Source organism: Protomyctophum parallelum (genome assembly GCF_964188405.1).
Source record: "Protomyctophum parallelum genome assembly, chromosome: 11".
In the NCBI taxonomy this organism is placed as follows: Eukaryota; Metazoa; Chordata; class Actinopteri; order Myctophiformes; family Myctophidae; genus Protomyctophum; species Protomyctophum parallelum.
In genome coordinates this window covers 21,017,332-21,041,120 of record NC_139707.1, presented here as the reverse complement: position 1 = coordinate 21,041,120, position 23,789 = coordinate 21,017,332, and the positions used below count along the sequence as shown (strand labels likewise).

Genomic DNA, 23,789 nt, shown 5'->3' with positions numbered 1-23,789 from the left:
GAATGAATTGCATGTGCCTTTTACTCTGTGATTGGTATTGCAATTGACAATACAGTTAAAGTTGAGTTGAGCCCTGCCAGGTAGTACACCCAAGCGAGGTACCAGCCGAGCGAGTGCCTGCGCCCAGTAGTGTGATGACCGTGCTGTCGACTCAGCAGTACTGTCCGACTTTCTGAAAGGGTGGAAATCAGTTCTTATCTAGTTTGAAACGACACATAGTACTTTTTAAAGTAAATGTGTAAATATTACGTCAGTGTCCTGAGCAAATCGGCTTAGTGTCTATTTTTGTTCTACACAAAAATTCCTATTGACAATGAATGGAGAATTTTATGTCATAGTGTCTGAGCAAATAGGCATAGTGTCTATTGAGCGCCCCTCACTTCACACGGGTGTGATTTTTATAAATTGAATTCTTGATTCTCAGACGTTGACGTTCAACATAGGCTATCCGTTATTTGCCGAAACATAGAATGTTAGTTATCCTCTGGTGATTGGGTTGGTCGAGCAAATGTTTATTTATGTGCAGCAGATTGCGACTCTGACTCTGGTTTCTATACATAACAGTCGGTACCTACAGTGTACATATGTATTATGTACATATTATATACATATTTTATACAGTAGGCCTATCTAATGGTGTGTCCGGGTGCAATAGATACAGTAGCATCATTGGCTACAGACATCTCTACAGATTCTGAAGGCTACTGAAAACAAAAGGACGACACTCAAAGGCAGACTCTTGGACAGCTCACCTTAACCCATTCTGACCTGAGATCAGATTCATACGAGGTTTCCACTGGGACACACACTGGTCTGATGAACCCATTCTGACCTGAGATCAGATTCTAAAAATGTCAGTCGCTCTTCGATTTTTCAAAAATAGCAGACCTACAAGCTCGTATCGCGCCACTCGGTGGCGCGATATGAGCTTGTAGATCTGCTATTTTTAAATAGCTAAAGCATAACATGATGCTGACACCAAAATGGGTGCCCGTTCAGAATGGGTTAAAATCATATTCCCAGTTGCCAACATGCTATATAAGGGGAAACGACGAGCAACATATGGCATATTATAACTAGAGCTGGGTGCAATATGCAACACAAGTGCTATCTCTGAAGTAATTGGCAAATACTGGGGCACAGCACCATCTGTTGGCTAGAAGAAATGCATGTTCCACTTTGCTGTTATGGGACTGTGGAATATGTATTTCTGAGTCTGCAGTCTCTTTCGAGTACTATAAAAAAGTCCAGTCAGTAATATGTCAGTGAAATCGCAATCTGATGCCTACCTATAATTTCAGAGGGTTCATGTATGACACATTGTCCTGCTTACCTTGTCTTCCTACCTTTTATCCAAAATATCTGACTGTAGGACCTATAGTCAGATTCAGTCAGGTTCCCGAGGCTACCTACAGTGGTACAGTGGTAGCCTCGGGAACCCATGCGCTACGCAGCCTTCTCATCTAGAGTTTGGACTGCTACATGGCCCTCACATCTATGTTTCACCACCGATCCACTGTTGTGTCTGATGTCAGTGCAGGCTGAAAACCTCTATGTACAGGTATGTGCATTTGACGCGATTTCTGTTGTGTCTGACACCAGTTCATGTTGAATGGTTTATGTTGAGTGTGACATCAGTGGATGTTAATCTCCATATCATTATCATTTGACTAACAGGCATTGCTTTGGCGGGCACTATATGCATAATATAATGTGCTTTTAACGAGGGCCCCCTGGGGGCCTCAACAGGGTGGTTCACTCAACCATTAGGCAATTTAAATATAGGATTTGAAATTGTGTTCATAACAAAATTCTCCCGTTCCTAGAAATGTAGTGGAGTCAAAAGTACAATATTTGTCTTTGAAATGTAGTGTAGTGAAAGGCTAGCTCTGGTCTATAGCTTAGAGCTATGGAACTGTTTTCTTCCTACGCTTGCATAAATGCAGACCAGCCTCTTGTCTGTAGCGAAATATAAAAAAACATTTACCTACTAACCAATACAAAGGCCGTTTGTGTCATTAGAAAGCCTACATTCCTTAAAAAAACATTGACCTACTAACCAATACAAAGGCCGTTTGTGTCATTAGAAAGCCTACATTCCTTAGTGGAGTCACTCTGAGCCCCCACCACAATGCACTTTTAGGCCAGAAAGTGATTTTTCTGGCGATTTTTTTCTCCGGAAGGAATATCTTGTCTGAGATTTTTTTCCCTTGGCAATATCTGTAGAGGGCGCTGTGGAGTAGCTAAAAGTAAAGAAAATTCAAGTGGAAAAACAATCCCTTTCTGGCCAAAAAGTGCATTTTATACATGGGGGACTTAGAGTGCATCCACTAAGGAAAGTAGGCTTTCTAATTACACAAACCGCCTTTGTATTGGTGAGTAGGTAAAACGTTTTTTTATATTTCTGCTACAGACGAGAGGCTGGTCTGCATTTCATGCGAGGGCTAGAAGCAAAGAGTGGCAGAGCCTTAATGCAACAGCAGCAAAGGGCATTAGGGCTATGGACCAGAGCTAGTGAAAGGCATACTGTAGTAACCAAAAAATACAAATACTTAAGTAAAGTCAGATTATGCAAAATAAATCTATCTTTTCTTAGTTATAGTGCTCTGTTACTTTGTTACTGTCTACCACTGCCTGTTATGTAGATCTTACCTCGGTATCATATTCAAACATCTGATTGCCCTTCATGTGATGACACTTGAGCATGACCACAGGGCCGTTGAGACGCGACACATCCAGACACAGGTCATCTGTTCTGATCTCCTTATCTGCTGTATACGAGAACACCTGGGGAACCAAGGTTGAATCTTTCATTAATTTTTAGTTGGTTTTGACTTTATCCAGTGCAGCGATTGTTCATTGAGACACAGACGATATTCCTGTTATCCTGGATCAAATGCAACGCTAAGTGAAATTTTCATTCAGCTCCTCACCTGGTTTCCCCCCATGCCATGGCAGTTGAAGAAGCCGACTTTCTCATTCTCTTTTCTTCCCATGTTGTCCACACACTGATTGGTCTCTACATTCCTGATCTACGGGTAGTAAACAAGCACTGTTATTCACAATATATGTTCCTCATAAAAATGAACTTCTAAAACGGTTAGTCCTAATACGTGATTCTGATTGGCTGGTTACCGTCACGTGACCGTTGTACTGTACATTTCACCGATAACCCACACCTTCAATCACTTCATATAATTCGCAGCTGATTCCGCATCTCTGTACTGGGGAAGGGGAGCGCTTGATTGCCTTACAAACCCATGCCGTGCGGGCGTCTAAGCACCGCCCGGCTCATATGACTGTAAATGTGTGGCTCCAGGCAGCCCAGTAAAGACATCAAGCGCTATTCTCCCGTCACATAGTCTACTTGCCGAGCAAAACAAGGAAGTGATGTGGCTTTCTCTGGTGGCGCAAAGCGTAGCTACTTGAACGTGAATTTAATAGTTTTATTAGGTTAATATTGCTATATGTTTGTAACCGTTTTAGAAAAGCAATAAGCCACTCGAGGCCCCAGCTTATCGGGTATTTTACAATGGCTGGGAGGTAGAAGACCCTCCGCTGCACGTCGGGTCTGCCTACACCTCCCAGCCATTGTAAAATACCCGATAACCTGAGACCTCTCGTGGCTTTTTGCTTAATTTTCGAATACACATGATGACAGCAAACTCTTTCCAGGAAACGTCAATCTAAAGCGCGCGTTTCCCGCTGTTCCTTTTTTTGTTTCCACAATAATTTTGGCACAGATGTCAAGTCTAATTACATATTTACCATTCAGGGAAAGGTGTAATCTAAACCCATTAATTATATTGCTGCAGGAAGTGGCACCAATATTACTCATAATCATGGCACATTTACAGATGAAAAGGATAAATGATAGGACAACACAGTTCTCCACCACCACCGCCATAAAAATGTGCTTTACGACTTTATAATTCACTGTGCTATCTAATAAACTAGCACATTGCGCTAGCTCTAATATAGAGCCGCCTTTATGTAGTGTGTTGCATAATAGGCTTATTATTCCTATGATGCAAGGACGGTGGCATTCATAATTGGGTAATATAAAACGTAACTGCTCCCGCCTTAAAAGAGGTCCATATGTTATGGAGGGAGGGAATCCGTACGAGGACGACGGGAGCTGAGTGGAATGCCGCAGTGGCTAAGAGAAACGGAGTGAGACAGCTTCGTACTGCAGCAGCTGAGGAATCCTGGAGTCTCAGCACTATTAAAGTTTGAGGATTACAACCTCATCTGACCATCAACTCCTTTACTGCCAATCACATTACTTTTAGATGGCCTCCATTTATCATAGGTGTGCATGCATGCACGCATGTACACACACACACACACACACACACACACACACACACACAGTAGACACATTTTTCTATTAGTAAGCTGTGTGTCAGCAATTGCTTCCCCCCCACACTCTGCTCGCAGATGTAATATCACCTGCACTCCGTATGTACTGTAATAAAATAAATTGTTTTTAAAGATGGGGTTTGAAGCAAATCTAGGGTACTGAAACTGCAATATAGAGCAGATCTACAAGCTTACAACACATTCACGATGCAACACGTTGTGAGCTCTATTTTTGTTATTTTTGTGTGACACTGTAGATTGTAGAACAACGTATACGAGTATAAGACTGATTTTCTTAGTGGTTTATTTTAGATTTGTCTCATGTTGATTTATTGACAGACACACACACACACGCGCTAACACTGTGATACTGCCTCCGGAAAACACAGCTCTAGACTAGGAAAGCCAGGCTCTGCCTGTGTAGTGGCTGCTGTGTTGTTGGGGATCAGATTCAGAGTACAAGAAGAGTTCATACCTCGCCAAGAGAGTAGTATCTCCTTGGGATCTGCGAGTCTGGGTAGATATTCTCCAGATACCAGGAGAATGGCCTGCATCTCAAGGCTTCGCGCAGGGCTTTGCGAGAAGACACATCTCCGTAGTCCACCCGCACCACTCCTACAACACAACACACAATCACATCTGAAGTCCCAAAGTGTGCAACTCGTTGATGTCGGGTGGAAACCTTGAATGACCGAAACTGTTCCTTTTTGAGTGGTGCTAACCACTCCTACACGCAGGTATGTATGTATGTATGTATTTGGTTAAAATGGGTAGGGTTTAAAAAAAGGCAAAAGCATGATCTATTGCACTGGCCTAAAAGTGGGTCCTTAAAAACTGCTTCAACTTCTGAGATGTGTGTGTGTGTGTGTGTGTGTGTGTGTGTGTGTGTGTGTGTGTGTGTGTATGTATTTAAAAGGGGGGATTTTTTGTAAAATCCCAACCCACAATACCTTCATATATTTAAAAAGAATACCAAAATAGGGTTACCAGTGAAGGGCAACATGCCTATTCACTGGGGACTATGCAAGGCAGAGGCGTCCACCCCCCTGAGTCCAAGTTAGACTAGACTGCATACCTAATATACAGTACTATGAAGAACAGTACAGTACAGTACAGTACAGTACGATGAAGAACAGTACAGTACAGTACTACGAAGTACATTACAGTATCAACAGCACCACTCACTTTATTACTATATCAAAAAGCAATATAAATGGTAAATGGTGCATTTATATAGCGCCTTTTATCCAAGGCGCTTTACCCATTCACACACACATTCATACACCGATGGCTGCGGAAACCATGCAAGGCACCAACCAGCAGGAGCAAGTAGGGGTTCAGTGTCTTGCTCAAGGACACTTCGACACTAACAGGCAACCTTGCGGTTACCATCCAGCCACTCTACCCCTGAGCCACCGCCGCCCGTATCAAATATGAAATTGTGATGATAGCCGATCGATCCATAAGCTCACAGCGCATCAAATTGAAGCTTGTATATTTTCTACTGTGAATAAATATATAAAACTGTACGGGTCCATTTGGTTCCATTTGTACACTCTCTGTGTTACAAATGGATAAATCAAGGACATTAAATGATAGCGTGCAGCTGCCAGGAGACAGGATTTGCCATATTTATGTAGTGTTTAGACAAAGGACATTGTTTAGAATTAAGATTGTCTAGTCCAGTCCTAATTTTTTGCACTGCCAAAGCTGACCACAAGAGGGAACTTCTGCATCATCAGATCTCGTGAAGCACCCTGCTGTTCTTTCTCTGAAAACTATTTGGGTGTTTACAAATGACATGTTTGTGAGTTAGGTGATAAACATAGCATACATTAGATACATACAGGTACTGTAGCTGAGGTATTGCTAAAGGAGAGGGTCAGTATTTCAAATGAATAAAAGGCTATCATATAATTGACACTGGGTGGAAAAATGGGTTGCAAAATCGTGGGATAAAAATTATTCAATAAAAGGCTATCATAGTTGATACATCAAGCCTATCCATGACGTATCAACACGAGGTGTAATTCATCGAAATAGGATTTGTCAGCAACTGGGTAGAGACACTTTCTAACACACCAGGCAGATGGCTTCTCCACAGTGTCTCTGGAGGAATCATAGAATGCATGTAGTTAGATCCAGGGGGTAATTTACCACGAAAGAGCACATTGTGATGATTGACGATGGAGAGCAGTTTCAGCCGAACTATGAGATTTACAGCGGCACAGTCATCAGCCACAGACCCGAGACAATGCAAAGAACGCCTGCTGTTATCTCAACAACTTCCAGTGCTTTCATCTGGGGAATTATTAGGCATTGAACGTTATCAGATTAGGCGTAAGCAGAAAATCTCTCCCTCTCTCTCGCTTCCTCGACCCCACTTAGCGTTCTCTCAGTAGGGTCTGAGCCTCATATGTTGCGGATGACGAATGGCGTGTTTAATCGTGAAATCGCCAGTGCAAAATCGGGACTGGGAGGGAGATACACTTTGTAAATGGCGTCACTGGATGCCAATACGTGGCTATCTGCCTGATAGCCACGCTGTATTCCTCTGTGCCAATATGGGGACCAGGCTGAGCATCAGCACGTCCCATATCATTCCTCCTAATATCCTGGCGGATCGGGGTTGTCGATGTCGGACCATGGTCCACAGAAAGCCTCATCTATCACTGCCTCGGCACCGCCCACAGATAATCCCACCTGGCTGCCACTCTGAGGAAGACTTTAGTGGTCAAAGGAAGAGGTCATTGTCATACCGTAAGATCATGAACGATCCCTTATATTGTAGGTGGCCAGGCACCTTCCACATGTAGCCAGAGACCGTGTCAAATCATGACTGTTAATTTAAAGCTTTATTCATTCAATTGTTTTAATGAATACAATTATATTTTAACCAATCTGTATGGTATCCAATGAGTATGTTAATACAACATATACTGTAACTAGCACTATCCCTCCTCTTTCATTGAGAGTAGACCATGGTGTCGGCTATAGGACAATACTGCCTGAGTGTGCTCATGAGCCCAATGGCCAAGCGGGGATTCTGTATTAGAAGAGCTGTATGAATTTGAACTCCCACATGGGAGCCAGGTTCGAATTACGGGTAGGCCATGAAATTTATATCAGGCATTTATAAGGAAGCTCTGCTGGATTTGAAGCTGATAATGGCCTAGATTAGAAGATGTTGCTATTTCCCGCCTGCTGGCTGCAGGAGAATTACTACGCCATTGATTACAATGGATAATTGACCAAACTATATACTTGATTTTATTACCTTCTTAGGCTTAGAACATTGTCATAAATTCTTTATGCGTTCAGTCGCTAGTTTATAGTCTTCTTTCAATTATTATTATTATTATTATCCATCCATCCATCCATCCATCCATCCATCTTCAACCGCTTATCCGTAGTCGGGTCACGGGGGGAACAGTCAACCAGAGAGTTCCAGACTTCCCTCTCCAGAGCAACATTAGTGACTTCCTCCTGGGGGTTTCCGAGACGTTCCAAGGCCAGTGAGTCGATGTATTTCCTCCAACTGCGCCTTGGTCTGCCCCGGGGTCTCCTCCCATCTCCTCCCTTAACTTCCCTTATTATTATTATTATTATTTTGTAAATTATGGTCCCATTCATTTTTAAATTGATGATAAAGTAGTGTGCTTCTAGAAGCAGGGCTTCATTGCATTGTGCCAGCTGGTTGGAGGGCCACTCGCCTCTGACACTGTGTTATGATTGTTTCTGACCGAGCTCTGTTTTCTCAGTGAAAATGTGATACGAAACCAAACCATTTTTTATGGAGCTCAACTTTAGAAAAATACTCTTGTACTGTGTTTTCCATAAATAAAAGATCAAGTAGGGGAAGGAAAGTGTGGCTACAGTGAGATATAGAGGCTGGGGTGTTGAAAGCACCACTGAATACTAATGTAAGACGGAGAGGACGGAAAAAGCAAAGTTGGATTCATTAATGACCGAGAGGCATACAGTGCAAAGGACTCAAAAGAGTAACGAATTAAATGAAGCAAGGATTTTGCTTATCATACCAGTCTGTTAGATGTTAGCTAATGCTGCATAATAACTAGCACAGGACAGGAGGCTAGTATTGTAATGGGAAAAGATGGGTTCATATCATATCAACAGTGATGCATACTGAATGGCTTCCTGCGTGTGACAGCACCATTTTGTCCCAACAAATTTGCCCTAAGATATTATGTACATTTAGCAAGTGTATTTTGATCGAACGGTGTACCTGGTGATATGATATAGAAGAAATCTTTGAAGTCGTCCATCCAGACCTCTGCCAGACGCCTATTGTTCTTGTTGATGACTTGGCCCGTTCCTCCGGGGAAACTATATGGGGTGGCCTTCCGGAACACATGTCCCACATGGGAGCATGTGACAATCTCCAATGAGCCGCCGCACTGCCAGATCTACACACAAATTAACCACAACTCATTTTAAACATTGAACTAAGTCATTCATATAAATTTGAGTTGTGTGGGATATAATTAAAATAATAATTAAAATGAGGCTCCTCAACCCCCCCCCCCCCCCCCCCCTCCATTCTGTTTAGCCTAGAACTGGTGTACTGGAGTACACTGATGTGATGTCATTTATCACATGATCCCAAGTTCTAGACCTCCAGTTCTACACTAAACAGAAGGGGGGAGATAGCCCCTCCTATGTCCAGCTTTTGGTGTGTGTAACCCAATTTGTCCTAACACAAACAAACAAACACAAACATTAAATGTCATTGACAATGAAAGGACAATTTTGAGTGTTTGTGTAAACACAAACATTGTGTAACACAAACATTGAAGACAAAAGTGAGGACGCAATTTTGGACGATAAGAGCGCCCCTCACTTCACACAGGGGTGATGTTTGAGGGGCGCTAGCCACAGCTTTTGTCCCCACAAAATGTCGGCAACACATTAAATGCCATTGACAATGAAGGGAAAATTTACGTCAACTTGTCCAACCACGTTTCATATTTGCCATCGACAATGAAAGGAGAAATTAGGTCAAATGTCCGCCAAATATGACCTAAGTTTGTGGCAACAGGCATTCTGATTGGCCAGTGTGAGATGATGCATGATGATAAGAGCGCCCCTCACTTCACATGGGTGTGATTTTATTATTTCCACACAACTCTAAGGTATATTAATGACATAGTTCAATGTTGAAAATGAGTGGTATTCCCCTTGAATCGCACTACATACTACATACTACATAGTAGAACGAATAGCAAAAATTTGCCCAGCTTGCAGGGCTGCCTTTTTACGAATTATTTTAAACTTTTCAGAAAACTCTTTCACCTCTTCATCTATACTGGCATGTCCAAAATAGTTATAGCGGAGTTAATGGGATTAAGGACAATATGGTTTAGTACTATTTGCATGGCTCAGAAACACATTTCGTATGAGGATGCTAGACAAGACACTGCCATAGCAAGGTGGAAATGTCTCTCCATTTCTGTCACTTACTCGGAAAGACATCTCCAAATTCTCGCCACCCCAGATATCCATCCCGGGATCATAGGTTCCGATTTCTTCAAAATATGTCCTGTCTATTGAGAACAAACCCCCAGCCATTGTAGGGGTCCTGCAGAACAGACAAAGCACGTTAAAAGACTGGATTCACAAATGCCTTTTGCGATACAGTATCATATTTCCTCATAATGATTATAGAAATCAGTTTAATGTACTCCCGAGGAGCACCCATTCAGGATATAATAAACCTTAAAGTATGTTGGATGCTTTGAAACAATGCCATTATGTTTTTTAATTAATTATATTTTCAGCCTATACTACGACTCGCTGTCAGTCTGCAGAGTCGGTATGCGTCAAATACTAGGCCATTGGCAACCACACTTTTTTCCCCTGCGCATAGTGGTGTATTTTAAGGAGTGTATTGTTGGTTCCAATGGTCTACAGTGTTACAAGCGGAAAGGGTCCAAATCCTACATCCTACAAATATATATATATATATGATAAGGTGGCATCTCACCCCCAGATATTTGTAAGATCTAAAATGATATAGACTTTGGGCTCCCAGATTCTATATCTGATTATCCCTAAACCAGTCTACAAGCTCACAACGTGTCAATGTAGATTGGCTAGTTGAACTATTCAAAAAAAAAAATCAAAATAGTAAAAAAAGGCAAAGAAGTTTAGGTATAAGGGGTTTAGCGGTGACAAGAATGGTGCCATCTATGTCACTGGCTTGCTGCTACTGTAGACTGGATGGATATACTATATTTAGAGGAAACACATCAATTTCTATCTGCAGGTGAAAATGGAAGTTTCATGGTCATCAGAGGAATTTGAGCATGAATTTTTTTGTAGATTTTTGTGTAGTTTGTACAACAGTACAGTGGTACGATGTTACAGCGATTGTTAAAAAGATAACACAAAAAGACCTAGGGGCTTGTTTCAATTGTGGTCCTGGGTATTCAATTCATCAAGATTTTTAGACAAAGTTGCTCGTCAGTGTCGTGCATCGGAAATAGCCAATCTACAAGCTTGGCACACGTCGAGCTGCGAGACATTGTAGAGCTTGTAGATCAACAATTTTTAGTGTGAAACAAGATGCACAACCATGTATAGATCATGTGTAAACCAGCCATGTCTGTGTTGCAGCCTCCCACCATTACAATCAACCTATATTATATCTCAGCTGAGATGATTAACTGAGAGCCAACATCGATTTGGACTTTAAATCGTTTTTCTGACGTCTGAGTGTAACCTCACTTGATTGGTGTATTGGGTATTATGCCACAGTCAGGTCAGTCACAAAGACCTTTAGACAAAACGCTTTGGAAATGGCTTCATAGGATGGCACATTTCCTTAAGTGTACCTGACAGGAAGTGTTCTGTCCCCCTTGCGTCGATCCATCTCCCTCTGGGGAACCGGGTACCAGCGGAAGTTCAGCTTCCAGTTGAATCCGCCGTAGGTCATGTCAGAGCCTGCCATGTATTCAAAGGTCTCGTCGCTTATGACATCAATAATAGGGCACACCACGGCTTTCCTGCGGACATTCATGAGAGTTAAAAAAAATAAATGTTTTTGACAGCTTATGAAAAAGGATTTACGTTACTGTAAATGTCAAGCGTATTATACAACTAAACTTGGCATTATCATTGAAAGGGGAAAAGAATCATACACATTTGTAAAGTTATTAATGTCTTCTTTCACATCTATTTTCCCCAGACTGTAGCCAGCAGCCTCTATTCATTCTCAGACTGTGAATAAACCTTTTGTATAACTAATGGTTTTGTAAGTGTTCTTTCCTTAGGTGAGAGGAGAAATTAACTGCCAACTGCTGACCACACATATTGCTTTATGCTGTAGCTGCATAATTCACTGCTTTAATACCAACTCAATACACAGAGAAAGGCATCTGCTTGTCATTTCTCCAGACATGACTGCTAAGGAGAAAATCCACTTAGTGGAATCTCACTGTTGCATTATTGATTTAGAGTTGAGTTAAATCTTAAATAAAGTAGCCATCTTAGAAAAAGCTGGGGCATGGTGGCACAGTCGGTAGTGCTGTCGCCTCACAGCTAGAAGGTCCTGACTCCTGTGTTCGATTCCCGCTGGGGACGCTGTGGGTGCTGGGGGGCGTGTTCCCTACCCGAGGCGAGGGTGGCTAAATGGCCCTTCTGTGTGGAGTTTGCATGTTCTCCCCGTGTCCCCTGGGGTAGGTACCCTCACAAAAAACATGCAGTAATCCTGGTCTCTTAACTCCCCTCCATCAGGCACCCTGGCCAGCCAGGGTGCCTGATGGAGGGGAAAGGAACTTGTTCCTTCCACGCGCTACGTCTGTTTTGGCCATAGTAGATGATTTATTATGATTATTGGTACCGATCATTGTCATTTCTTTGTATACAAAACCTAAAAGGCAAAGAAATGTATACAGTATGTCTGAATGGTCAATACCAAAATCACATTAAAATCAATAGATATATTTGTATAACATTTAATCTGCAACTAAAATGTCATGCCTTTGACAACCCTAATGTTCTTGTCCTAGAGCTAAAATTGTCAGTCAGATGCACTCAGCAACACATGCACCTATTATTACATTTGGGAGAATTCCACGCCCACATATTTGTGCCCATGGAGCGCGGAAGTATGCGGAAGTGCTGTTCACACCTGTGCTTTGTCGCCGTGATACGTCACTGTCTCGGCCTTCAACCCAGCATTGTGGGGTCTGTGACTACTGGCCAATCACAGCGTGGCTTTCCTACACCCAGCTTTTGCAGTTCTCTCGCTCTGTGTTGAAAGTGTGAGAGAGCCCTTTTCTGTATCTCATCGAAAAAGGGAAATGTAACCAGGCTTTCCCACAAATGCGGTTTAACAACAACAACAACAACACCACAGACCCGCTTGGATTATCTCTCTGTCTCTCTTATTCACGTGGAAAAAACAACAACACAGAACAACACCAAACGCACATCACTGTCTGTCTTCGTTCAAAATGTACGGTTTGTGTGTGCCTCTCACTCAGACACACGAAATTCACGGAGAAACAACAAGTTAACACTGACCGCATGACGGTAGATGAGAGTGCGCCGCAGGCGCGAGAGATTTGAGTACTATACATTTCCTGCACACAGAATCTAATCAGTATGTGCACCTCTATGCTCTTGAACATACTTACACACATCGATACATGTGCAGGAGCATAAAGGTTTAATGGTTCTATAATATAATAGTCTGTGTAATATGATACTAATTTCTGCCAGGCACCTGCGGCAAATGAATGTCTGACCCCAGATAAGAGATGAGGCATTGCAAAATTATCATCATTCTCTCCATTATAGCGTCACACTTCCACACAGGAACCTTACCTTCCCCCTGTTCTTGCAAAGCAGTTATGAAACAAGACTAAAGTGATATCCCACATGCTCAACAGAAATAATACAATACACAATATAAGTCCTGTCAATCATAATGGACATAGCTGGCATCATGACTAGAGTCAAAACAAGCCATCAGATTTAGCATTGTACTGGGAAAGCATTTGCTTTGAAAAAGCAGATGTCACAGCTATCACACATCCACTTATTCTTTACTCTGGATTGGAGCTGGCATCTGCAATTTGTGTCACTTCTAGCACAGCTCACCCAAACAAAAAGCTAATTTGGGTTAGATGTTCCTCTGAGGCAGCAACAGAAGCTACAACAGAATGAATAATCACTCTTATCAGCAGTACTGCACAGCAAACAGAAAACGTGAGTGTTAATTCAACTCAGAAGGCGCAAAGATGCACTCAAGATTGTGTGTGTACTGCCCTCAGCCATGTCAAAATAAAACATCTCATTGTTTGTGTACTAGTCACAAGTGCTTCTGGCCTCTCTACACAGCCTGGAACTTTGCATTGTAATTGTAGTGTGTTTGATGCAGTGTTGTGCGAAGATAAGAGAGCACAGGAGACTGGGTTCTGGATACATTTGCATCAATAACAATAACCTCATTTGTTTCTCTGTCTCAATAATTCTAAAATGAATGGCGTGAATTCTGTACCCTAAAAGACATCACGCATGTAATATGCAGTTCCCACCTGTCCTCTTTGATCCGGACCAGAAGAGGTTCAAGCCAGCCCACGGTGCTCTCACAGTGGGCGTCCAGGAAGGTGATGACCTGTCCTTTGGTGGCGGCTGCCCCCCTCAGTCGGGCTCTGATTAGACCCGAGCGCTGTTCCATTCTCAGAACTCTCACTGGCACCTCCAGTGTCCGCACGTAGTCATCTAGCTTCTTCTTCAGAAAGTCTGCAGGGACGACATGTTTGTGACGCATCACTGCATGCTTGGCTCCAAAGACAAATGTGTTCAGACAAAGTTGTTCCTTTTGCTTGTCATTCGCGATGTCAAACCTGCATGCTGGTGTGTGTTTCTCTTTGTGCTGCTGTGCATTCATACAATATGAATGCATACAAAGTTTGCAACATTGTAGCTACTAGCTACTCATTCAGCTATTGCCACCCTTTTGCAGAAGTAAGCTCTCTGAACAGTTGTTGCAGTGTGCTTTGTTTACACCTCAGAAACACATTAACCACATTAAACCCTATACTTACTGTAGCTGACCGGATTCCGAGGGGCTCTATACTAGGCCCCCCTCCTTTCATTAGTGCCAAGGAATAACAACACTCATATACATAATTTAGTGAAACAAATTATCCAAGCAAATGACAATTTAATTCATAGGGAAAAGAATCAACCCCCGCAGATAAGGGGTAATAATGCAAATAAGCTCTTGTGAGCTTTATAGTGTTTATACTATTGACCCTTTATTTATTGTGCATACTAGTACCAAGTTACCTCTCTCGCTGGCATCATCCACCAGCAGAATTTCCATTAGCAGGTGTCTGGGGGAACGGTTGATGACACTGTGGACTGTGCGGAGCAGGGTGCTCCATGCCTCGTTGTGGAACACAATCACAATGCTGGTGTTTGGGAGGTCGTCCGGGTGCACCTTGGCCTTACATCTAATCAACAATGGAAAAAGGACTGGGTTGAATGCAGCACAGCGCAGTGCAGTGAAGTACAGGCGAGCTGCATTAAGGTAATGGAATCATGTTGGGGAGTAGAATCCATGGGGACATCTCTGTTGAACATGATCTACTGTACACGTTGGTTATGACTCTGAGCTACTAAATCAGTGGTTCAGTGGACCCCCCATTTGAAAATATATGCCAAGGACCCCCATAAGAGAAGATTTGTATGGCTCTAGCAGTGATTTTCAACCATTTTCATTTCAAGGGCCCCCAGTTTGACCTGAATTAGGCTATGGTCCCTTATTTAACGGCATTTCTATCTCTGGGGCGCCAATGTTGCCAATGAGTTACAGACCCATAAGGGTCCATTTGGTTACTAACAATCATTTAGCTGGGGACCCCCTGAAACTCCCTCAAGGACCCCTAGGGGTCCCCGGGCCTCACTTTGGGAACCACTGTACTAGATTGGCTAGTCTTGCAGCGCAACACCGGCACGTATGAATTAAGCATATTATAATGGAAATGTCCATGTCTTATTATTATTACACATTACTTCACCGGTTGGGTAAGGGAGTGATCCTACATAGTAAACACAGAAATAAACTGATGGATGTCCAGTCCTATTTATTTGACATGTCAATCAACATACCGGTCTATTCCAATGTAATTTCTGTAGCCGTGATGTACCGTCTCTATCTGCCTGGTTAAAACAGCTTGGCACCTTGTGTCCTTCCTATTACTGCACCTGTGACCCTCTAAATACATACCCAGTGCTGTCAATCTAAAGCCTGCCACGATCGGGGTCGAGGCAGATGTTCAAACCCTCCTTGCAGGTCTTACCGCAGTCAGTAGCTTTTTGGTTCTTCCTCGCGGCACAACTCCCCTTCTAGTTGGAAATGTGGTGTGAAATATTGTAGCCAGTATGTGAAAGGGTTGATAGTCATGTCAGCGTGTCTGAACTGGGTGGGTGTCTATTAAAAGCAATGACTGAGGTCAGGGGACTGTGACGGTGCTATAGTGGAGCAATGTTAAATACAGAATGAAGCTGCGTGGTGGCAGAGTGGGAGGTGGCAGAGCCTGGGTGGCAACATTTGGCCAAGCAGGCAGCATACTATGGGTTCCATTCACAGTGACAGGACAGAATGACACAAACTAGCCCAAGAGGATGGCCTAGTTGACAATGTCTTATTCTCCATCCAGAGGCAGTGGTTGCTGGCTATTGCTGGCTACTGTCCACTGGACAGTTTTCTCCATGCGACTGGTGACATTTTTGCAAAGCCAAGCTGTGTATTGTAATATCACTCTTGGGATGTTTCCACCGAGCCAGTAGAAGGAAATACGGGGTACCTTATGCAAATGAATTCTCTCTCAAATGTAGTGTAACATTTTGACTGTATGGGCAAATATGATCAACATTTTTACTTTTGAAAAATTAAATAGCATCATACAGCGAAATTGTTTCGGTAAAGGGCAGCTGTGAGGGTGGTGTGCAATAAAGCTATTCCATAATTTCTCTCAACGCTGGCTGGCAGACACCTCAGACTGTGCTTAATGAAAGCGCTGTTGAGAATTCATGCTAGATTGGAATACATAAACATGAATCACTTTGGTCATTTCTCCAGGAGAGGAGAATGCCTGTGCATATCAGCTGCTGGAGATGAATGTGCTCATGTTTCACGCAAATTGCTCTTTGGGCTTTCATTATGTGCCTCAAGTGGATCTTAGACGCCTGTAAACAAAGCTTCGCTCCCATCAACCTGTCAGCCATTATGTATACACTTGAGGGATCTGATGCATCCAGTGTCAAAACCAGTACCCGTAATTAATAATTATTCAGTGTTGTTGTTTGGTCCATTGTCAACATCGGACAAAACCAGTTCAGAAAACATCCGAATCTGACTCTGATCTTGCTGCTAACAAAATTGATAATGACGACAGTAAGAATGGTTCATTTGTAGTAACACCACCTTCTGCACTGTTTGCATCCCCGCTGAGATTGTAAGGAATCCCTGCTGCCACGCTGAGCTGTCGAATGAACTAGATGGAATTCTGGAGCATTTTATAATGCTGACATCCCATTACTCTGACTATGTCTACGTATGTTAGAGTTCGGATAGGGTTAGGGATAGCAGAATAACGCGCCAGTCAGAATAATGAGCCGTCGGAAAACAAATGACCCAGCACCAACCCAGAGCCCAATGTCTCTCAACACATAAAAGCGCTAAAGCGGCAAGAGTCTAGAAACATATAAGTAATAAAAGCACAAAGCATTGTGTGAAATGTCAGCTCATTTATAATATAAAGGCACCACAGCATCCACTGAGCTATCAAAGCATAGGATATGGAAGAAGAGGCTGTGAAACGAACAGTGGGGATTTGTGTGCGTTTGCACATGTGTGCGTGGAAATGCTCCTAAGTTTATGCGTTTATGCTCGTTGTAGCACGAAGTGTTGTGAGCTTGTAGATTGGCTACTTTCTGTGAGAAACACCTGCATGCATCTACCATTAAGTATAACTGTGGTTTAACTCACCCATCCAGCCTGACATCTGGCAGACTCCTGTTGAGTGCGATCATGTCACTGGCCATCAGGTTGAACTGATTAATCTTAAAGAGCTCTTTCATTTTCTCCTGGTCATCCTTGGGTATGTTCACTGATTTGCCCATCTCTCCTGGGCCCTCATGGCTCCGCGATATCACAGCTGTAACACAAGGTGGGGGGAAGGACGAGAATATTACATGCAGCACATGAAAGCCAACTCACCCTCCTTCTTCTCGGTGCCGGAGGTCAGGTATTGCAGATCACACCACTGTAGGTGTTCTACTGTTGTTAGAAAGAGTGCTATATAATGTATAAAGATTCCAGTGGAGATGGGATGAACTCCGAATGAACTCACCCTTGTTGTAGGTGGAGAGTGTGGCTTTAACACAGAGAAAGATGAAAGAACAGAAAATAAACCTGTCATTGTACAGTCGTAAGATGCGAGATAAGATCTAATAATTTATTTTTTCTATTAATTGAAAAAGTAGAATCGATAGAATGATCCCTAACAAAATACGATCTGATTTCATCACTCCAAGGTTGCACCAAAGGTAAATAACCTCCCACGTACATAAGACAGTACCCTCTCTCTCTCTCTCTTCAATAATCTCTTAGAGTAGAGGCAGTTTTTTCCATGAAAGGGGGCACACAATTCACACTGGCTGCATGGCCTCAGGTTAAGAGGATTCCCTCTAACCCCTTCCTGGAGACGGGCTGGTGTATGTCGAATTGTTGGCCTCGACTGATCCGGCTCTTTTCTCTATGGTGCCGCTGACACTCTCCATTAGGACATAGGCTTTAACCTGATGTGCTTGGCTACGGAGCTGAGTGGAATTATTGACCAAACTGTCCATCAAACACATGCTCTTACCAGACTCGCCAATCCATCATCCTATAGGGACGGATCATCAGAGATCAGCCGTTTACAGGGAAATGCCTACATTTGATGTAATTATTGCCTTTAGAAGGTTTTATGACAAGAGAAGGGAAGAGCTACAGTGTGAAGCAGTAAACCATCAAGGATTGCAAGGCATTGTGAGCTTGTACATTTCTAGGGTCCCCAGTTCCAATATGATTATTTTTGGGGGGTCACGGCCTGAATAAATACATACATACATACATACTGTACATACATACTGTACATACATACTGTACATACAAACATACATACATACATACGCGGTCTAGCTTAAACTTGGACTCAGGGGGGTGGACGCCTCTGCCTTGCATAGTCCCCAGTGAATAGGCAGTTGGCCCTTCACTGGTAACCCTATTTTGGACTCATTTTAAATATATGAAGGTATTGTGGGCAGGGATTTTTACCAAAAAGCCCCCCCTTTTAAAATACATACACACATACATACCTACATAAATACATTTCAGAAGTTTTAGCAGTTTTTAAGGACCCACTTTTAGGCCAGTGCACCAGAGCAAACTCTTGCCTTTTTTTAAACCCTACCCATTCTAACCAAATACATACATACATACATACATACATACACATACATACATACATACATACATACATACATACATACATACATACATACATACATACATACATATGTATTTCAGATGTGAAGAGAACCAACTTAATATTCATTTTCTGGCACATTCACTGTGACCGCATGGTGTTTTTAACTGCCATTATCAAATTAAGCCTATTTGGAATAAGATGAATGGTCAAGGGCCAGGCTGTAACCCCAGGCCCAAAATTAAAACAGTTTTCCCTTAGCAACGCATGTTGGCTACCCTTGGAAAAAGAATTCCAGCCTAACACACCCTTACTGACCTCGTGACAAAGAGCATGCATTATAAATGATGACCACAAACCACAAATTATAAGGGAAGAAAACAGTGGCTTTGTCCTAAGGGCAACATAATTCATTGGCCCTGGCTGCTGCTTGATCTTGGGCCATTACATCAAAAAGCTTCCCCCTGACACTCTGTAGAGATATGATCACTTGTGTTTTCATGTGATGAGGCACATGCGGAGGCGTCTGGAACTGTGAGTTTATTATTATGAATTGAGATTTTTAGCAATGCATTTCTTTAAAACCCCTTTACACTTCATCATACGACACCAGTGTCACGTCACGTGGAAATAGCCATTCTGACACGTTGAGAGTAGAGATGTCCCGATACTGTATCGGTATTGGAAAAGTATCGGATCGTCCCTTATTTGGTCATATCAGGTCATATCGGTATCGGCGAATATGCCAATCTAACCTCCGATCTGACACAGGGGTAAGGGGTTGACACTATGGCAGGTAAATAAAATGTTGGAACATGTGGAGTTTGCTTTCGAGTTTCCCAAACTGCAAGTGCACAGTTGAGTGAGGAGTCTAGAGTCAGCTAGATATCTATAAACATTATTCCCGGTCGGTAAGATCTTTTTTCTTTTTGTATTATTGTCTCCACCAGGCCGAAGGCATGGGGAGAGAGTATGTTTTGCACTCCGTCCGTCCGTCCGTCCGTGTGTCCGTGAACAGCTAATCTCGGCCACCGTTAACCCGGTCGATGCCATATTTTGCACACACACTCCCTGGATGGCAACCATGAACCTCTGCCCCAAACTTTCCAGAACGGCCTGTTATAGCGCCACCAGGAGGCCGCTTTGTGCAAAACAAGTTTTTCAATGCCATATTTTGCACACACACTCCCTGGATGCCAACCATGAACCTCTGCCCCAAACTTTCCAGAACGGCCTGTTATAGCGCCACCAGGAGGCCGCTTTGTGCAAAACACGTTTTTGCACAGTACACCTACAGATTTTGTCCAAACATCACGCAAATTGCTACACAGTCTCTCTAGAGCCATTCAACGAAACGGGTCTTTCAGATTTATCAGACTCCATCCTGATTGGTTAAGATTGGCTTCCAAAGTTCACAGGAGTGCTCAGTTTCAAACAAAATGCTGCAAATCATGAACACATCGCGTGATTTCCGTGAAATTGTGCACCCACATTCCCACTAGGCCGAGGACGAAATGCCACATGAACAATTTCAACTCAGCCTCAAGGTGGCGCTATAACTGGCCAAAAAGTGTTTTTACCTCTAACTGCACGGATCTGTGGATAACCTGGTGGAGACCTGTGCCCAGAAGGGCACTTTTTCTAGTTATAAATATTATTCTCTCGTATCGGTATTCCGTATCGGTATCAGCTAACACAGCAATTGTGGTATCGGATCGGAAACAAAAGAAGTGTATCGGGACATCCTTAGTTGGGAGCTTTAGATCTTCTATTTTTGGAGGCCAGGTTTAAAATCGATAAAATCAAAACTGGAACAACATCAAAAAATATGTTCAAATAAATTAATTCCAAGTGTAAAACTTCTGTCTGTACAGCATGTGCAGGCAGCTCACGTTGTGTTATCCGATTCTCATAGGATGGCCTCTAGCATCTCCAGGCTATTTTCATGCTCGATTTAATTTAATCTTTGCTAGGAGTTTTAGGTTTCTTTATAGACTGGATCAGCTCAGCAACCTGTTCCTTCATCCTCTCTTATAACCTCTTCCTCCTCCCAGTCTGACCCAGCTGGCATGACATACAAGTATCAAATAAACTCGTACTCATCCCCTGCCATATCAGAATCCAAGGCTTCAACGCCCTCCAGAATTGCATCATATGCCGCTCCTCCCTTGGTGCTAAATGGAATTCTAGCGACAAACAAAAACAAAAAGCGGGGTACAAACAAAATCTGCCGGCAAAGGATGATTTGCAGTAGATCGACCAGTTGTGAAGTATGTTTGGTGTGTTTGCGTGCGTGCGTGCATGCCTGCGTGGAACGAGGGCAAGCTTTGTGTGGTGCGCAACTCTCCTCAGTACTGTATCTAAATAATTCATGCGTTTTAGGTTTTTGGGGGTGTTCTTTTTTGTATTCTGAGAATAACGAGAGCATACATTCTCTTGTTCAGATTTTTTGACACACCCCAGATATTACATTTACAAGAGTGGTATGATCTTTTCACCTCAGCTCCCCATCTTAATAGTGACGTAACCCCTTTAGTATCACATTTAAATCAATAGCTAATGGTTAGAGTACATTGCAACTATCTTTTCTACAACTGAAGGTACACAAATTCTGTATCTGTACTTTTATGAGGAAAAGATGAATTCCAGGAGTCATTGCACATGATGGATATGGAAATTAAAGACAGTTCTTTCCTTTAGCATTACACTATAATCTCCCATTTATAGACGTATAGTACTAAAGGCAAGCTGAAAGCTGACCACATTTCGTTTCATTTGGCCCTGGCCTCTTACACACTAGAACATTCAAAATGTGTTTTGTAAAAAAAAACAAGAAAATTACTCAGTTAAAACTGCCAGGTGCAACAAGCTCATTAGCTGCTGTGTTGCGGTGTTCAGAGTATGGGTTTTTATGCCGTTCAGACTCCCATTGGCTTAGGCGGCAGCCAATCATGACTAGGCTGCTAGTCTTTACGGTCGTCGGTAGTGGTGCGTGCAAATGTAGGCCAGCCTGCTTCGCACCTGCCAAAAAGATCTTCGACAGTATTTCAGGGGTCACAATGGTTGCCAACCACTGAAGAACTTATCAGTACACTACACATGGGTAGTGGGTGTCAAACCATAATAATTTCTATCGTGTCACCTGTACAAACAATTCACAAAACCCATTTCATATACTTAGCTGAGACTCAGATAATACAGCTGGTGGGTTTAGTTATAGAAACTAAATGTGACATTATGTTACGTTGTTAGTACATGAAGCTATCATTCTGAATAAGAGTCAAGGAAGGATTCACTGCCAACAAGCAAATCCCAGCCCCATAACAGCACATTGATCACTGCTTGATGATTGCTTTTTCAATGGCAAAACGGTTTCACACCTGGTGAGTATAATATGAGATATGACCAGCCCCAGTGACAGAAAACACTTTGTCTGACACATGGCAATACTACCAGAGCAATGGAATGGAACAGTTCAACTACATCATGTAAAACCACTAAATGGTTTTTGAAACAAAATCCTTTTGAAATCTATATGTGTAGAAAGCACAATACATTCTCACTCAGTGTCAATGGTAATTTGATCATCTCAATGAATCACCATAGCTTATATGTAGACATATGACATACAATATGGGCATAGTATTTATACATTAGTCCAGACCATGTGGTTAAATGGGCCTATTTCAGACTGATCAATTAAATCTATTTGTTGAACTCAATAATATAATACATTAGATTTATAATGGGTTTACAAACTATAATGGTTTAGTAGCTACTACTACTAGCTAGCCTTAAGAGACACAATAGACTGAATGGACAATATTTTATATTACATTCAATACATAATCAAGTGGGTGTTAATTGATTCCATGGCCTGAAAATGTAAAAAGCAAAGAAGTGAATGGCTGCATAATTGTCAGCAGCCTGAACCTGAACAGAATGTCTAATTCTGTCTAAATATTTGACACATTTAAACTTGTCTTAAAGCAATACGTTTGTAATGCTAATTGCTCTTTTTCGGCAGCAGTAGAGTTTTGTGTGTCTCCGGGAAGTTTCTGCCCCAAGCTTCTTGGAAACCTGCTTGAATGGACATGTAAAGGAAATTGAGTGCTAAAGAAGGGAAGGACACTGCTGTAGTTTCAGGTCGATTGGGATTTTGTTCGCGCTAGGAGGCAGAGGAAAGGACCTGGATCTGTCCCAAACCCTTGGAGATGCGGCCAACACTACAGTACAGTCATCATAGAACTGCTAATGCCAGTCTCAAGAGAAAGAGAAATGAATCTCTCCCACCTGAGCTTGGACACTGATGGATGGATCCCTATTTAGGCCCCCTATGGGTCTCTGCGTCTCCAGGCCAGAGGTGAAATAGGCTCGCTGAGGAGCACTCACCTCTGAGGGCGGGGAGCAGCGAGCGGTCCTTCCTATCGTCACATTTGTTGCACTCGCTGAAGTAGAGCAGCAGGAACACATCCACGAGAACCCACACTAATGAGGTGGTCAGAACCACCTTGCAGTAGACAAACCTCCGCATCACCTCTCTGGGACGTCAGCCGAGCTGGGTGGTCCGACAAAGAGAGAGAGAGGGCAGACAGGCGGGCAGGGCAGGCGGTTGAAGTGCTCAGGAGCGTATCAACCACCGATGGGGGTTTTGGAGTGAGACGAGAGGGTGAGGAGACAGGGGAGAGACTGAAGGTGGGTGTCGAAGGGGCGTCATGCCGTCATCCCACTGTGGAATGGGACAGAGAGAAAGTGAGGGTAAAGATAAGGCAAAATAATAAATATAAATTTAGGTTAAGGTGTTTATTCCCCTTCCATGGGACATTTTCTGATCCTGATCATTATTTCAGTCTTGCTACACAAATGATATACATGAAAATACCATGGCGTAGTCATGATGACCTTATCTTGCATGAG

The 23,789-nt window shown here is 42.7% G+C and overlaps 1 protein-coding gene across 1 annotated transcript in view; it reads right to left on the bottom strand.

Annotated features, from left to right (window-relative positions):
• The window catches only part of galnt13 (polypeptide N-acetylgalactosaminyltransferase 13), a gene marked incomplete at both ends in the record, with an annotated part of 32,236 nt that extends 8,830 nt beyond the window's left edge, over window positions 1-23,406 (bottom strand). Inside the window, 10 exons of the mRNA XM_083777490.1 lie at window positions 2,653-2,787; window positions 2,934-3,032; window positions 4,838-4,977; window positions 8,609-8,789; window positions 9,844-9,961; window positions 11,217-11,387; window positions 13,926-14,133; window positions 14,683-14,849; window positions 17,390-17,558; window positions 23,265-23,406. Of these exons, the coding sequence (XP_083633616.1) occupies window positions 2,653-2,787; window positions 2,934-3,032; window positions 4,838-4,977; window positions 8,609-8,789; window positions 9,844-9,961; window positions 11,217-11,387; window positions 13,926-14,133; window positions 14,683-14,849; window positions 17,390-17,558; window positions 23,265-23,406 (1,530 nt within the window). The remainder of the gene's footprint in view (window positions 1-2,652; window positions 2,788-2,933; window positions 3,033-4,837; window positions 4,978-8,608; window positions 8,790-9,843; window positions 9,962-11,216; window positions 11,388-13,925; window positions 14,134-14,682; window positions 14,850-17,389; window positions 17,559-23,264) is intronic.
• Between the last annotated feature and the right edge of the window lie 383 nt (window positions 23,407-23,789).